At 46.0% G+C, this 17022-nt stretch overlaps 1 protein-coding gene across 5 annotated transcripts in view; it reads right to left on the bottom strand.

Moving 5' to 3' along the window:
- The window catches only part of EPB41L4B (erythrocyte membrane protein band 4.1 like 4B), a 150753-nt gene that overhangs the window by 106176 nt on the left and 27555 nt on the right, over positions 1–17022 (bottom strand). For all 5 annotated transcript variants that reach the window (XM_028834998.2, XM_015117131.3, XM_028835000.2 and 2 more), the window contains exon 2: positions 2997–3101. In XM_028834998.2, coding sequence (XP_028690831.1) covers positions 2997–3101 — 105 coding nt within the window. The remainder of the gene's footprint in view (positions 1–2996; positions 3102–17022) is intronic.

Genomic DNA, 17022 nt, shown 5'->3' with positions numbered 1-17022 from the left:
AATGGCAGAAATGAAAGATACCTTCTCCTTTCTAACTAGAGAAGGCATTTGGAGCAGACATGCCAACCTCCCCTTTAGACTCAGAATGACTGAACATCAGAATTGTAACTTTTCTTGGAGAACAGGTCCAAGTACCCCATTTTACAGATGAGGAAACAGAGGCCAGAGGAGCAAGGCAGCCTATCTAAAGCCTACCAAATGAGTCAGAGGCAGAGCCAGGAACGAGGTCCAGTCTGACTTCTAGTCCAGGGCCATAGATATTCTGAAGCCAAAAATACCATATGCTTTAAGACACACAGGAGAAGGCAGAATCAAGAAGAGTTCCAGGGAAGAAGAGGGCTGGAGAGTGGCAGATGCTGGAAACAGGTGGAGGATGCTGGGGACAGAGAGAACTCTAAATGTGGCATTCAGGAAGCAAGTGGAAATAGGACTGCCGCTGCAGGTGTAGAGAGTTGATGGAGAAGTAGGCATGCTCTCTTCACGTAAGGCCAAAAAAAAAAAAAAAAAAAAAAGATGGACAGAATTGGAGGTGTAGGGAAAGAAAATTCAAGGAGTTTTAGCTGAACAACCGCAGTCTTCTCAGCAGGTGAGGCAACTGCTGGAACAAAGTCTCCGTGGGGACTGGACTAAAGGTCGGTGCTCAGATCCAGACATGGACCTGTCGGGTGGCCAAGAGTCAATCTGGGGCTACTGAGGCTCAGGGAGCAGCTCGGGGGCTTGGACTCTGCTGAACCTGTGATCGGTGCTGATGCCAGAAGGCACAGACTGTAGCTCTCTCCAGCAACGCCTGGCAGGCTGGGACAAGCCGCAGAGGAAACAGATGGGCCTGTGTGTCAAGGGGAGGCCAGGGGACAGTCACAGGGGCAGGAGAATCAAAGGCCAAGTGAGGACACAGGTGAGGTGCCCTAGGCCTGGCTCGGGCTGGGAGGAAGGCCAGCACAGGAGGAGGCTGGGAGGGAAGAAAGGGCAGAAGGAGACCACTGTGGGCCAAGCCCAGAGGGAGAGGAACTGGGAAAATGGAAGGAATCAAGGGAAGTTGTCCTGGAATGGGGACTGGCAGAATTCTAGATCCTGGAGTGCGGGTGGTGACAGGACCCATGGGAATCTATGAGGGTCTTGTCAATCTGCTCGAATGAAGCCTAAATGACAGGAAACAGTGCCCAGAATATATAGGAGGGCCAGTAACTTCATTCCTAAGGCTACCCAGAGGAAGAGAAAATCTGAGACACCAAAGTCCTCGAGGGATGCGAAGGACAGTCATGAGGTCAGAGGGTAGGACACTGGTCGGCCCAACTTCATAGGAAGCAGAACTGCACTGAGAGGTGGAAAGGGAAAAGCTGTTCTGCTCTTCTCCCGGGCCGGGTGAGCGGAGTGAGAGTCTCTGGCTGAGAAGTGAGAAGGAACCAGGAGGGTTCGAGAAGGACACAGTTTGAGGAGGACACAGTTTGGGGGTGGGGTGGGGTGGCATAACAGGAAGTCCTGAAGATGCAGAAGAAGTGGCTGAGGTTGAGGGACACGTCTGCACAGGGACACCCAGTGGGAGTGTCCACCCCAGAGGCACTGTAGCCAGGATGCATTCCCATCCAGATTCCAATCTGTCACCTAAGGACTCAGCATCTCACAAACATTCTCCAGTAGACCTAATTCCCAGGCACCAATTTTGTACATCTTCACCTTACAAATGTCACATCTCACCTGACAACTTCCAGATACAATCAGGAAGTATCTGGTAAGTATCTTCCAGTAGACAGCCTTAACCATTATGAGGAGCTCCAGGTCTCCAGCTCAAACATCCTGACCAGGGAACCCAGCCTTCAATACACTGTCTAAAATAGTGCTTCCCCTTCCCCCCGGCTACCCCTTCCTCGCCTTTATTTTTCTTGACTCCTATTACCATCTGGCATATGACATATCTATGTGCACTGCTTTATCCGCAACGCTCAGCACAGGGCCCAGTGCATAATGGGCACTCCATAAATAGATTTAGATTGTCGAATAAATTATCTTTGAAACCCCAAGCTAGATTTTGCTGGGAAGGGGAACTATGAAGTCATTCCTGCTTTTAAAAAGAGTGGGTCTGAGCTGTGTGGAGTTCACTCATTCTAACATCTCCACTGTGAACAGTTCTGTCTCAGGCAAAGCAAGTGAAGAGCTGACCTAACACAGCCTCCTGGAACCTGCAAGATGGTTCCCGGCAACACCAAGACCTGCTCCGACCCCATCCACCCCCAACCCCACTAAGCCTGGCTGGCATTCAGCTCCATTCACAGCACCTGCTCTCCACCTAGGTAGACTCTGCAAGAAGATGGTGGCGCAGCTTCTTCTGCTGGTTAAAAACAAAAGCAGCACCATTAAAAGAGTTTCTTTCTTCTCTTTTTCCTTTTCTTTTTTTGGAGACAGGGTCTTACTCTGTCACCCAGGCTGGAATACAGCCACTAGGGAGGCTGAGGTAGCAGGATTGATTGAGCTCACTGCAGCCTTGATCATCCAGGTTCAATCGATCCTCCTACCTCAGCCTCCCTAGTAGCTGGGACTACAGGCACACACCACCATGCCTGGCTAATTTTTGTATTCTTTGTTGAGATGAGGTTTCGCCATGTTGCCCAGGCTGGTTTTGAACTCCTGGACTCAAGCAATCCACCTGCCTCAGTCTCCCAAAGTGCTGGGATTACAGGCATGAGACACTGCCCCCAGCCTAAAAGAACTTCTATAATGATGTTTCTTCTTTCTACCTTTTCTAGAAATGTGCTTACAATGCATCCCTAATTCATCCCATTCACATCCTCTCCTGGTTACTGGCCACCTCAAGGGTGAGGCATCCTACAGGCATTGTGACGCATGGCACTTGGGCACCACAACCACCATCCCAATGCCTGTTACTGGCACAGTATCACAGTTTTACTCCTGTTTTTCTCTACCCATTTCTAGCAACTGTGGATGTGCAATTAGCAATGAAAAGCCAATCTGTTCTGAAATGAATCAAAGCAATAACTTACCGCAACCTGGGCAGAATCGAGGAACTGGAGGCCAAAGTAATCTGTTTCCACAAGGTCCAAGTGATACACAATCTGATCAAACAAATCCTGGCCTTTGGCATGTTTCTGAAAGACAATTGGGAAGATGAAAAAACTTAGGGTGAGACAGCTAGATAAGAAAAAAAAAGGTTAAAAAAAACTCCACTTCTCTTTGTAAACTGCATACATGTCAGCACACACAAATTTTTAAATTAGTAATTAGTTTGATTATAAGTGTAATACAAACTCATGATTAAAGAAACTCAAATGCCACATAATAGCATAAAGTTAAGAATCTAGATAACCCTGTTAACTTCTGCTAGTCTCTTTTTACAAAAAGAATACTTTTTGGATGAATACCTACATGGGAAGATAAGCTTTGCCAAAATCAGACATGCTTGAAGAAGGGTATAACAGGGCCTCACTCTAGCATAGTGAAAGCTGGGCTGTTTCTCATTGCAGGCAACCTTACTTAGGAAAGAAAGCTCATCCTCTGAAATCGGCTCTTCCAGCCTTCCGATTTCACAAAGTAGGTAACCAATTCTCAGGGACACCCGAAGACCTGCTGGAGGCCACAGGTCATGAACCAGGACTCAAACTCAAATTCCAGGTTCATGCCAAGGTTTTGACTATGTGGTACACACACGGGGCATGAGCACAAGAAAGCAGTCAGAGACACAAGGGGTCAAGTCCTGCATCTGCCACTTGACTTCGTACAAGTCACTCCTCCTAACGCTTCTATTCCTGACCCTGTAAAATGGGCCTCAGGATACCTGCTCTCCCCACCTCTCCTTGGGAAAACTGAGAGAGAGTTCGAATGAGAAACCATTGCAAGAGTACTAAAGTCTTTGACAAATGAAAAGGCTTCCTAAAAGTCACCCAAGCAGAGCAGACATGCTTCTCAGATAAAACGACATCATTGTCAATGAATCCGAACACAAACATGTTTAAATCTAAGTGCCATAATCACAAAGAAAAATAATAAACCCAGCTCCATACGATGACTCCAGTGGCAACTCCTTATTATGGAAACTGGTAAAGAAAGGGAAAGAATCCAGCACTGACTCTTCCTTTAACTGCAGCACTGGGTAACCTAAGAGTAGACGGCAGCATATGCAAAAATTAATTCAAAGTGCATCAAAGACCTAAATGTAAGAGCTAAAACTATAAAACTCTCGGAATAAAACATAGGCATAAAGCCTCATGACTTTGAATTAGACAATGATTTCTTAGCTATGACACTAAAAGCACAAGCAACAAAAGAAAAAATAAACTGGACGTCATCAAAATGTGAGCCTTTTTTTTTTCTTTTTTGCTTCAAAGGACATCGAGATGTGAAGAAAGCGCAGACAACCCAGATGGGAGAACACGTTTGCAAATCTAGACTTTTGATCTAGAATATATAAAGAACTATTACAACTCAATAATAAAAACACAAATATCCAATTTAAAAATGGGCAGAGGTTATATATAGCTAGTTTCCCCCAAACATACAAATGGTCAATAAACACATGAAAAGATGCTCAGTATCACTAGTCATTAGGTAAATGCACATCAAAATTACAATCAAATACTACATCACACTCACTAGGATGGCTATAACTAAAAAGGCCGGGCACAGTGGCTCATGCCTGTAATCCCAACAATTTGGGAGTCTGAGGCGGGCGCATCACTTGAGATCATCAGTTAGAGACCAGCCTGGCCAACATGGTGAAACCCCATCTCTACTAAAAATACAAAAATTAGCAGGGTGTGGTGATGGGCACCTGTAATCCCAGCTATTCAGGAGGCTGAGGTGGGAGAATCACTTGAACTGGGGAGGTGAAGGTTGCAGTGAGCCGAGATTGTGCCACTGCACTCAGCCTGCGCGACAGAGCAAGACTCTGTCTCATAAATAAATAAATAAAAAGACAGATCATAACAAATGCTGGAGAAGTAGAAACCCTCATATACTGCTGACGGGAATGTAAAACTGTGCAGCCGCTTTGGAAAACAGCCTGGCAGTTCCACAAATGGCTAAACATAGAGTTCGTTACCACATGACCTAGCAATTCTACTTCTAGGTAAGAGAAATGAAAACATATGTTCACGTAAAAACTTGTAACAAATGCTCACAGCAGTATTATTTATCATATTCAAAAGTAGAAACAACCCAAATATCTATCAATTGATGAATGGCTCAACAAAACGCAGTATAACTGTACAATGGAATATCACTTGGCCGTAAAAAAGAATGCAGTGCTGATACGCGCTTCCACATGGACGGGCCTAGAAAACATTATGCTGAGTGAAAGAAGCCAGATACCAAGAGCCACCACACATCGGATGATCTGTTTATAAGAAACCTCCAAAGTAGGGAAATCTATAGAGCCAGAAATTAGATAAGTGGGTGCTTCGGGCAGAGGGGTTTGGGGGATGAGAGCTAAGGGGAGTACGGTTATTTGTGAGGGGGAAGGGAGATTTAAATGAAATGTTCTAAAATTGGTTGTGGTGACAGCTGCACAACTCTGTGAATATACTAAGAGCTGCTGGATTGTACACTTTAGATAGGCAAACTGTATGACATGTGAATCTAAATAAAGCTTTTAAAAACAGTAGGTCGGTGGAGTTTTTCTTTATTGAAGTATTTCAACAAATAAATGAAGAAGAAATAACAGAACTGCAATATCATTACTTTGCAACCCCTAATGGGTGGTAGGCTCTAAGCACTGAACATCAGTGGCTACTAACATCACGACAGGAGACAACCAGACATTACGTACCTCCTGATAAGAACACCCCATCACCTAAGATGTAACCTTGCTCCCCAACCTCTCTCTCTGCAAGATTTGGCCTGTGAGAACCACTCAGGACAAATGATCTCATTTCTTTTTCTTTTTTTTTTTTTTTGAAATGGAGTTTCGCTCTTGTCGCCCAGGCTGGAGTGCAGTGGTGCAATCTTGACTCATTGCAACTTCTGCCTCCTGGATTCAAGCGATTCTCCAGCCTCAGCCTCCCGAGTGGCTGGGATTACAGGCATGCGCCACCAAGCCCAGCTAATTTTTGTATTTTTAGTAGAGGTAGGGTTTCACCATGTTGGCCAGGCTGGTCTCAAACTCCTGACCTCAAGTGATCTGCCCACCTTGGCTTCCCAAAGTGCTGGGATTAGAGGCGTGAGCCACTGCACCCAGCCAAATGATCCCATTTCTTTAGGAAAGAGAAGAGATAGAGGGGATATCTACAGATTTAAAGAGATGTAAAAGACATGTTTTTCTTTTTATTTTTTTTGAGATGGAGTCTCGTTCTGTCGCCCAGGCTGGAGGGGCTGGAGTGCAGTGGCGCGATCTAGGCTCACTGCAAGCTCCGCCTCCCACGTTCACGCCATTCTCCTGCCTCGGCCTCTGGAGTAGCTGGGACTACAGGCGCCCACCACATCTGGCTAATTTTTTGTATTTTTAATAGAGACGGGGTTTCACCGTGTTAGCCAGGATGATCTCGAACTCCTGACCTCGTGATCGGCCCGCCTCGGCCTCCCAAAGTGCTGGGATTACAGGCGTGAGCCACCATGCCCAGCTAAGACATGTTTTTCTTAAAGGCTAAATGAAACTGCGATGTATAAGGATGCACACTTGGGTGATAAAACTAGAGAAGAACAAGGAAGTGGCCACAATAAAGTCAGGTAATTGTTGATCTTGTGGCAAGGTTACACTAAGGGTTTCTGGGCGGTGGGCAGGGTTCTCCCCTGACTGTGCAGTGGTACCAGGATGTCTGCCTTCTCGTAACCCAGTAAACTGGGTACCTTTGTTTTCTTTGTGCAGCTGTATTTGTGTGACACACACAACAGCAATAACACAAAGTAAAAACAAAAAATGAAAACTGCACCATGGGATTACAGCCTTCAGGCTCTTTCCTTCCTCGATATACTCCGCCAAAGGCAACAGGTCAACAGAAGCAGAAGGCAGGATGTGCAACTGGAGAAAGGAGGCTGGGGGGATGAGACGGCCTCATCTCTCCACCACAGGGACGCAGAACTATGACACATCAACACTCCAGAATACTGCTCAGCCATTATAAAAGACAATTATGAATATGAGATAAAAAACAAGGAAAATGTTAACGACAATGTTAGGTAAACAGACTTTAAAGGAATAAGCAAGCTGTGATTACAACTAAATAAAAATACATATGTGTTATGTACATAGACTGCTTGATAAAAACAGGAAACTTGCTAAAATGAAAATAGTTGTACAGATGCTCCTTATGATGGGATTACATCTCAATAAACCTATTATAAGTTGTAAATGCACTTAAGGCCAGGCACGGTGGCGCATGCCTGTAATTTCAGTACTTCGGGAGGCTGAGGCTGGAGGATTGCTTGAGGCCAGGAGTTCGAGATCAGCCTGGGCAACAAAGCAAGACTCCATCTCTACAAAAAAGTAAAAACAACAACAACAAAATTAGTTGGGCATGGTGGCATGTATCTGTAGTCCTAGCTACTCAGGAGGCTGAGGCAGAAGGGTCTTCAACTTGAAGTTTGAGGTTGCAATAAGCTGCATTATACCACTGTACTCCAGCTTGGGTGACACAGCGACCTTGACTCAAAAAAAAAAAAAAAAAAAAGAAAGAAAGAAAAGAAAAGAAAAAATGCACTTAATACATCTAACCTATTGAACATCACAGCTTAACCCAGCCTACCTTAAATGTGCTCAGCAAAAATCATTGAATGCAAAGCCTATTGTGTAATAAAGTATTGAATATCTCACATAATTTATTGAATAACGTACTGAAAGTGAAAAACAGAATGGTCGCATAGGTACCCAAAGTATGGTTTCACTGAGTGCATTATTACTTTCACACCATCATAAAGTCACAGAATCCTTAGTTGAATCACTGTAAATTGGAAACCATCTACATTAGGACGGAGCACAGAGAAACCGCGGGTGGCTCTGTTCCCAAGTTTTTTTTTTGTTTTAGACAGGGTCTTGCTCTGTTGCCCAGGCTGGAGTGCAGTGGCAGGATCATAGTTCACTGTAGCCTTGAACTCCTGGGCTCAAAGGATCCCCTTGCCTCAGCCTCCCCAGTAGCTTGGATTATGGGCATACCCCAGCACATGGGCTAATTTTAAAATATTTTGTAGAGGCGGGGTCTTGCTATGTTGCCCACGCTGGTCTTAAAAGTGATCCACCTCGGCCTCCCAAAGCACTGGGATTGGAGGCGTGAGCCCCCGCGCCTGGCTTCTCCCCAGGTCTGAACAGTGATCTTCTGGCAGTTGTCAGAGACCAAATACAATTTCTTAAAAATCACCATTCTGGTACTTTTCCTTCTTGACCTTAACAACCTATCCTTTGGGTATTTTTTTCCCTATTACTATCCATCGCTACTGGCTCTACACAATACCTATTATCATGGCTCCAGTGCTTCATTAGAGAATCTGCTAGTGGGACAGAACTAGTTAAGAAACACTTTTAGAAGCAGGATGTGGCAGAAAAATTGGGCCAGGAGGAAGTAAGAAACCTGTGCTCTAGTCCCAGATGCACCACCAACTGCAACCCTTAAGCAATTCACAATTTCCCCAAATCCATATTGCCAACCCAGACTTACCCTGCAGCAGCAAATCTGCCATGGTGCCCTGAATACACAGGGCCACCAAAACTCAAATGGCCCCAAATCCAACCTGTTCCCCACCTGGGTCTCTCTGTTTTGGTTCCGGGCTGACCATCCCATCACTCACAGAGTATTAACTGACCATCACAGTTCTACTTATGTAAAATGAAGAGGGTTAGCCTAAGTTTCTGTCTAGGTCATTCCAAATCTCACTTTTCTGATGTTTCTAAAATGGCTCTTAGTGCAGAAGGGGCTCGAGGTGGAGGTTGGGGAAGGGATCTTTCGAGGGGTGGCAGGTCCCTCCTGCCATGCCAGACGCTCACTGAGCTGCCTCCGGGGTGGAAGACAGCAGGGGCTGGGGGATAGGTACCATCTTAACAACTCTGATGCCTTTTTTATATATCTGTAATTGCCCCCCCCATATGTCCCCTAAGTATGTTCTTTGTTTGCTACCTTCTGCTGGAAGAGATAATTCCTAACAGCCCTTTCCAGCTTCAAGAATAATCTGGTTGAATTATGAGGGCTGGAATGGAGGGGTCCTCCAAACAGGGGATCCCAGTGGGTTACCAGGTAGAATGAAGACAAGGTGATTGAGGTCACTGCCCTTGAAACCACCATCTCTCACTCCTCCCAGCCTGCAGTGTGCCCTCTCAAAACTAAGAAAGCTCCAGGTAACTTACTTTGCCTGCACTGCCAGCCTGGACACCTCACCTGGGGCAACTCCTACAATTCCACAAACTGCCATCTCAGGCTTAGCCCAAACATTCCGTCTTTCAGGAGCCTCCTCAACTCTACTCCCGCCCCCGGAGAAGTAAATGCTCCCTCCTCGGCATTCCTGTAAGCAGGTGTGTGCCTTAAGTATATACACACTCATCACACTGTACTGCAGCTGCCTGTGCTCCTGTGTCAGAATCCTACTTCTGACTGAGAGCGCTCACTCCCTGAGGACAGGGACCAGCTGTGTTCATCTGAGTACCCACATCTCTAGTCCCTCTATCCCCAAAGCACAGTGCGTGGCTGGCACACAGCAGGAGCTCCATAAATGACTATTTTATGCAGGGGTGGGTGGGTGGGTGGGTGGATGGGTGGATGGATGGATGGATGGATGGATGTGAATGGAAGGATGGATAGCAGCGGGAGCGGGGTAAGGTCTGGGGCCAAGAAAGAGATGTTTTGGATGAGCCATGCTACAACACTGACAACAGACTGGTGATGCTCTACCAGCAGCAGGCCTAAAAAAGAGGATACACTCATTAAAATCTTTTCAAATTAAGTATTCCATGAACAAGCACTGAGGGAACCATGTGCACTGCCAAGGCTGTTTACCTAAGCATAATTTTGTTGCCATTATGCAACGCACTGTCTAGTGGTTATAACAGAAGGTGGTTACTGTGACAAGCCTGGAAAGCCACTTCTTGTTGCCTTATCGTTACCCAGGTCTCCCTCTCTGTGATGAATTCATCCACTTATTTAACAAATATTTGCTAATTGCTCATCAAGTCCCAACCACCACTCTGGGTGTTGCGGATGCAACTCACATTACTATGGGAACGTGAGCTCACGTTCACTATGGGAAGCTCACGTTCACTATGGGAAGCCCTATAGGAACTAAAGGAAGTTCTCTCTGAACAAGTACTTCTCGAGGGGCCAACTCATCCAAAACAGGGTTGAGACTCAAACCCAGAGATAGCAACGCCACTTCCCTCCCTGCCTTCTTAAGCAGAATGTACTGAATGTAACAGCTAAGTTGGGATCCCCATTCTGAAATGCAATAATGCTCCTTCCAGACTTGTATGGTGAGCTGTTCCCAAACACAGCAGCCTCCAGAGAGCTCCTACCTTTGAGTTCTTGCATCGATGTTTTCTAGTTTTTCTGCCAACACATTAACTTTTCACAAAGACCAGCAACTGGTGGTTTTGAGTCAGTCTATGCAGCAGCTCCTTCTGATGACATGAGCTAAAAATAACCCAGCTCATTAAAATCATGTGTAAAATAAGAGTACACAGTTGCCAGTGTAAGACTGGGGTGGGCAGGCAGCCAGCAGGAGAAGGGATGGACATTGGGATATCTTTGCTGGCCAGCCTGAGATTCTTATTTTGCTTATTCACTGGTTCCTAGCTGTGCTCCTGATAAGGGAGACTGCTGGACAGTTGATGTCTTAACCGCCCCCCAGAATAAATGAACTATCCTGACCTTCTTAGATAAGATGCTGCTGACAATGGTCTGACTGCAACCTGACCCAACTGCAACATTAACAGGTCAGATCTGGTCCTGGAAGAACAAAGAAGATAGACGCCAACCCATCCAAATCTCATCAGTCTCAATAGCGTAAGATGCCAGGCATCCCAGGCAAGTTTGAAAGGAGGAAAGAAGCTGTACGTGAGCATGCCAGTCGGATGTATACATCCTACTTGTGAACTGAATTGCAAAAGCACGGTGCCTATGCAGGCAAAGTGATCTCAGGGACCATCTCCTTGAGGGTAAACGTGGCTCTCCTCTATCTACCTGCCCCACATCCATCAGATGGGCGTGTCCTTCTTTTTTGAGACAGGGTCTTGTTCTGTTACCCAGGGTGGAGTACAGTGGTGCCATCACGGCTAACAGCAGCCTTGACCTCCTGGGCTTGAGCAGTCCTCCCACCTCAGCCTCCCAAGTAGCTGAGACCACAGGTGCACTCCACTATGGGGTCCCACTATGTTGCCTAGGCTGATCTTAAACTCCTGGGCTTAAGTGATACTTCTACCTCGGCCTCCCAAAGTGCTGGGATTACAGGTGTGAGCCACCAATCCTGGCTGGTAAGTCTTTCTGTGGCCAGCTTTGGGAAGGCCTCTTCCCTTCCATCTCCATCACAGCTCAAGTCATGTGACTTTGTACCTGGACTACAGCAACAGGACCCCCAAGTGGTCCCATGCTACAGTTTGAATAATGGCGTCCCTCCACATTCAAACGTTGAAAACTAATATCCAGTGTGATGGTATGAAGAAGTGGGGCCTTCATGCCCCATCACTAGGGGTCTGCCCTCAGGAATGGGACTAGCACCTTTATAAAAGACATTGAAGCCAGCAGCCTTGCCCCTGCTGCTGCGTGAGGATGCAGCAACAGGGTGCTAGCCACGAGTACCTCACCAGCCACTGAATCTGCCGGCTCCTTGATCTCGGATATCCAGGCCCCAGAGCTGTAAGAAAAAGTTTCTGGGCCAGGCATGGTGGCTCACGTCTATAATGCCAACACTTTGGGAGGCCACGGCAAGAGGATTGCTCGAGTCCAGGAGTTCCTGACCAACCTGGGCAAGACAGGGAAACCCCATCTCTACAGACAATAAAAAAAATTAGCGGGTGTGGTGGTATGTGCCTGTAATCCCAACTACTCAAGAGGCTGAGGTGGGAGAATCACTGGAGCCCAGGAGGTTGAGGCTGCAGTGAGCTGTTCATGCCACTGCACTCTAGCCTGGGTAACAGAGCAAGACCTTGTCAAAAAAAAAAAGAAAACAGAAAAAGAAAAACAAGGAAAAGAAGGAAAAAGAAAGGAACGAAAGAAAAGAAAGGAAAGAAAGTTTCTGTTGTTTATAATTAACCCAATCTAAGGTATTTGGTCACAGTGGCCCAGAAGGACTAAGACACCCACCCCGCAGTGGGCCCCTCCTGACGCCCATCTTCCCTGTGTTTGCCAGAATGCTCTTTCCGTAAACACAGCCCTTGTCTCAGTCACTTCTCTGCTCAAAAAACATCCACCAGGGAATGAAGTGCAGGTTCCTCAGCCTGGTGTCAGGGACTCTGCACCCACCAACCCTGCCCAACCTAATTCAAGTTTTATCCCTCAGAGGACCCTACATGTTCCCTGGGCTCTGGTCAAACTACGAAGCGTGTTGTTCTCCAAATACAAGGCCCACGCCCCCATGCACCGCAGGCCCCACCTCTCAGGCTTGGCTTGTGTCCTTCCTTTGCCTAGGATGCCCTTCTCCCGCACCCCCATTCCTTTCTCCACCTGCAGCAAGCCAGTCTCCAGGGCCAATTTGAAGTAACATTCTTCATTATTCAGCTTCCTTGTTGGCAGCACCCTGCCCTATTCAGATTTGCTTCTCTGCCAGCTGACATTCTGAGGCTCAATAAACATAAACACTAATGTTGATTAAGGAGAATCCTCAGTTCCTACAACAGTCTTCAAACAACTCACTTTTCAGAAGCCTGATCTGCCTGGTCCAAATCCGTCGGAATTCTCTGTAGCTGGCCAGGACCTGGATGCAGAACCCTGTTATTCCTGTCATCCCTTCCAGACCCCTCGTCTCTCCTAATGCACACTAAGACATTGATGTTTTGGAAGCCATATCCCACTGTGGTCTATCCTTGTGGCTAACAAAATGCTATGCCTTTTATGTACAAAATGCTAACAAGTCCTGGGTTAAAAAAACAACCAAAATAATTGTAACGATGGTTTCAAACCCCAAGTGCAGGCTTTGCATTTGTTCCAACTAAATTGCATCCTATTTAAATTGGCCTATGATCTATCCTATTAAAAACATTACAAGTCTCAGTTTGTCATTCCACTTATCAGTGATCGATCCCTGTTTTACAACACGTGGGAAATCTGCTAAGCAGGCCTGACGTGGGGACTGGTGGTGCTGGGGTATCTTTCTTTTCTTCTACAGTACCCAATGACACCTGTCCGATGGTAACTTCAACCGCGGGCATGACTGCACACAGTTGTACCACATGGGGCTGTGCCCTGGGACTCTGTGAGGCAGAAATGGTGGGTTGGAAACTAGTTCTACCACTTCTCTAGCAATATGACCATGGCCTTAGGCACCTCCAGGTCTTGGAGTACTCTCATCTGCCCTGTCACCCTTGCTAAATCATGCTAATAATGAAAACGCAAGATAGCAAATGAGCATACACTGTGCACTGTGGTGTTCCATACAAAGGAATTATTATGACTTTCATCGAAACCTATTTCTCCCACTTGTCCACAGGAATAACATGGTGTGCTTTTTGTCAGATGCTTAATAAAAATAGAGCTATGTGAAGTTTAGTAATTTCGCTGAAAGAAAAATCGAGGTTAGTCCAGTTTGAGGACTTTTGTAAACCCATGTTCATCTCTAGAGATCAATTCCTTCTTTTCCAAGTCCTTAAACACCCCTAGTTTAAATCGCTGTTCCAGAGGTCCACCTGCGATCAGCAGTTGGCTTCCCAGCCAGCAGTTCCCAGAAGGCACCAACCTCAAGGCCTTTTTTAGCTATTTCTAGGAAGTGTTGATTTCATGATTAGTTACCAGCTCTGCCCTCCCCCCAATAATCCGCCATTTTCTATAAGCCTTGGCAGGAAACTAGCCATATATATATATATATCTCACACACACACCCCCCACTAAGTGACCCAGGAGTTCCCATTGCCAACACTGCTAAGTCGTCATAAACAAATATAAACTGTTTACTCTTGGACATCATAAATACAAATCTCTGAAATTACCAAACAGGTTATCTTTATATTTCATCACGAGTAAGAAATACCATCTCAGCCATCAGCAAGATTTGGTGACTTAAAACTAGAAAGTGATGATGCAAAGACCATGCAGAAGTGTCCCTGGTCTACTGGACTCATGGCCAGGCTGTCCAGCTTATAAATTTCACCTCCCAGTTGAAGAGTGCCTCCATGTTACAAAGGTTCCATGACTCCATTTTGCAGAGGAGACTGAGCCTCACGGAAGTTACGTCATCAATTCATACCACTTGTAAGTGGCAGAACTATAATAGGGGCCCGGCCTTCCTGATTTTTAGGACAGAGTCCTTTCTATCTCATCCCACTACCTCTCTAGCCATCTCATTCACCTCTTTGGCTCCAAGCACATACAATATGCGTCACAAACAAGAAATATTTCTTAAGCCCAATTTAACACTTAAATACTGAAAGCCTACTCCACGTGTGGTCTTGGCTAGGGTTGGGATACAAGGCCACATACAGTCCAACAAACAGATCTCACGGTGGGGAGGCAATTCCCAATTCCCACTTAGTCTGAAGGGCAGGAAAGCTGCAGCACAGTGAAAAGCAGATTATTTGCTCACAAACTAACACACAAGCCAAGACACTCTAGTAAGGAGGGATGTCAACAGTCTAGGCGGCTCCTGGAAACTCAATTCTGGTAAAACAGAGCACATGTTATTAATTTCCTGACTTGCCTGGCTAACAATCTCTTAGAAATCAGAGGAAGCAACAAAACAACAGTCCTTAATTTTGATCAACAAGGAAGTAAGAACAATCTTAGAAGAAAGCGACTGCCTGTCATCTTGGTGTGCGAGTCGGTGAAAGGAGGCATTGATGATCGGTTCCACGGACGACCAGGGTCCTCCTCACTCACTCCATGGGCAAGGAGCTTCCAATGTGCTGTAGGAGGGCCAGACAGGCAGATTCTAGGCTTAACTGTTCCACCACAGAACCACAGCTGCACTGGCTTCGACTCATGGAGAGATCAATTTAAAACACCGAGACTTTGTGTAGGGTTATTGATCAACTATTGATCAGCCTCTGTTCCAAGCCGATAAACTGTCCTTAGGCCATGCTGTATTTAGATCTCTGCAGATTCAAAGCGCTCATTTTTTCCCTTTAACAGCAACTCCTTCACAGGGCTGCTATGAGGACTGTGTGACCCCACTGGTCACGTTCCTATGAACCCTCTTTCAATCAACATAGAATACCTAACATCTGCTAGGGACCTCAATTCCTGTCTACCTATAGCACTGTCCAAACATGTCTAACACTAGTGATTCAATAGTTTACGAATGGGTTTCCCATTTATTCCTCAAGACGCTCACTAAAACCAAGGATACCTGAAGTTACTTGATTCTGGCTGCCCTGAGACTTGGTTTCACCCATCACTTTTTCTGGTCACAATACTAGCAGATACATTGGCTACTATACTATCCCTACTGACAGGGACATTAACAAAATATCAGGCTGCCTCCCTAACATAAAGGTCCACTGGACAAACTTCTTTTAGAGTTTGTACTGGGAGTCTCCCACTGTTGCCATTATCATCGGGCAAGGCAAGTCATGTAAACTGTCACAGTGCTCTTTCCCTGTAGAGTCTGCTCAAATCCCTCATGAATGGGAATGGGGAGGCAGAAGATACCCTGAATGACCTCTAAGGCAGGTGCCTCCCATCCCAGTGTCTTCCGTCTTACACCAAAAGACAAGCAAATACATGGGGACTTAAAAGTACCAGGTGGCCAAACACCTAAGGTGGCAGTTTCAGTGTTACTCTTTTAAACTGTGGAGCTTACAAACATGGCTGCAAATTCTCTGACACTCTCACCAAGAGAGGGGGTCTCTGCCCTTTTCCCCTGAATCTGGAAAAGGCTGGCACTGCATCAACCAAATCAAATATGGTGTTAATGATGTTCTGTGATTTCCAAGGCTAGGTGACAGTTCTCCTGGGAAGCTTGCTCTAGAAGAGTCAGCTACCATGTGAAATGTCTAACTACCCTGAGACTGCCATGTTTAAGAGGCCACAAGCAGGTGTGCCAGTCAACCATCCCAGGTGAGCTCAGCCTTCCAGCAATCCCTTCCAAGACACCAGACATGTGAGTGCAGCCATTTTGGACACTCCACACGAGCCCACCTTCCAAATGAGTACCCCTTGGTCAACACAAGGAGGAGCAGAAGAATCTCCCAGCTATGAGCCCTGCTCAAATTCTTGACCAACAGAACCTATCATGATAAATGTGGTTGTTTCACAGCACTAAGCATTGGGGGAGTTTGTTATGCAACAAAAGATTACCAGAATGAAAACCACATATATACACAGATGCAGTGTATGTGCATGGTATTGTATGTGTACATAAAAGATTTTGTATTTACGATGTTTTTCATAATTTAAAAAATGTTTCTTCTTAGGACATCCCCACACCATGACGTTAACTTAGGTTTCATTTGCTTGAAGACAAGGAAGCAGAATAAGCATATGCATTCTTTTTTTTTTTCCTTGAGATGGAGTTTCATTCTGGTTGCCAGGGCTGGAGTGCAATGGTGCGATCTCAGGTCACTGCAACCTCTGCCTCTTGGGTTCAAGCGATTCTCCTGCCTCAGCCTCCTGAGTAGCTGGGATTACAGGCACCTGCCGCCATGCCCGGCTAATTTTTTGTATTTTTAGTAGAGATGGGGTTTCATCATGTTGGCCAGGCTGGTCTCCAACTCCTGACCTCAGGTGATCCACCTGCCTCAGCCTCCTAAAGTGCTGAGATTACAGGTGTGAGCCACCGTGGCTGGAAAACATACACATTCTTTAAAAAAAAAAAAAAAAAAAAAAAAAAAAAGGCCGGGCGTGGTGGCTCAAGCCTGTAATCCCAGCACTTTGGGAGGCTGAGACGGGCGGATCACGAGGTCAGGAGATCAAGACCATCCTGGCGAACACGGTGAAACCCCGTCTCTACTAAAAA

This window comes from Macaca mulatta, chromosome 15, assembly GCF_049350105.2.
Source record: "Macaca mulatta isolate MMU2019108-1 chromosome 15, T2T-MMU8v2.0, whole genome shotgun sequence".
In the NCBI taxonomy this organism is placed as follows: Eukaryota; Metazoa; Chordata; class Mammalia; order Primates; family Cercopithecidae; genus Macaca; species Macaca mulatta.
Note: the sequence above shows the minus strand (reverse complement) of the source record. Positions and strands in the feature narration are given on the sequence as shown.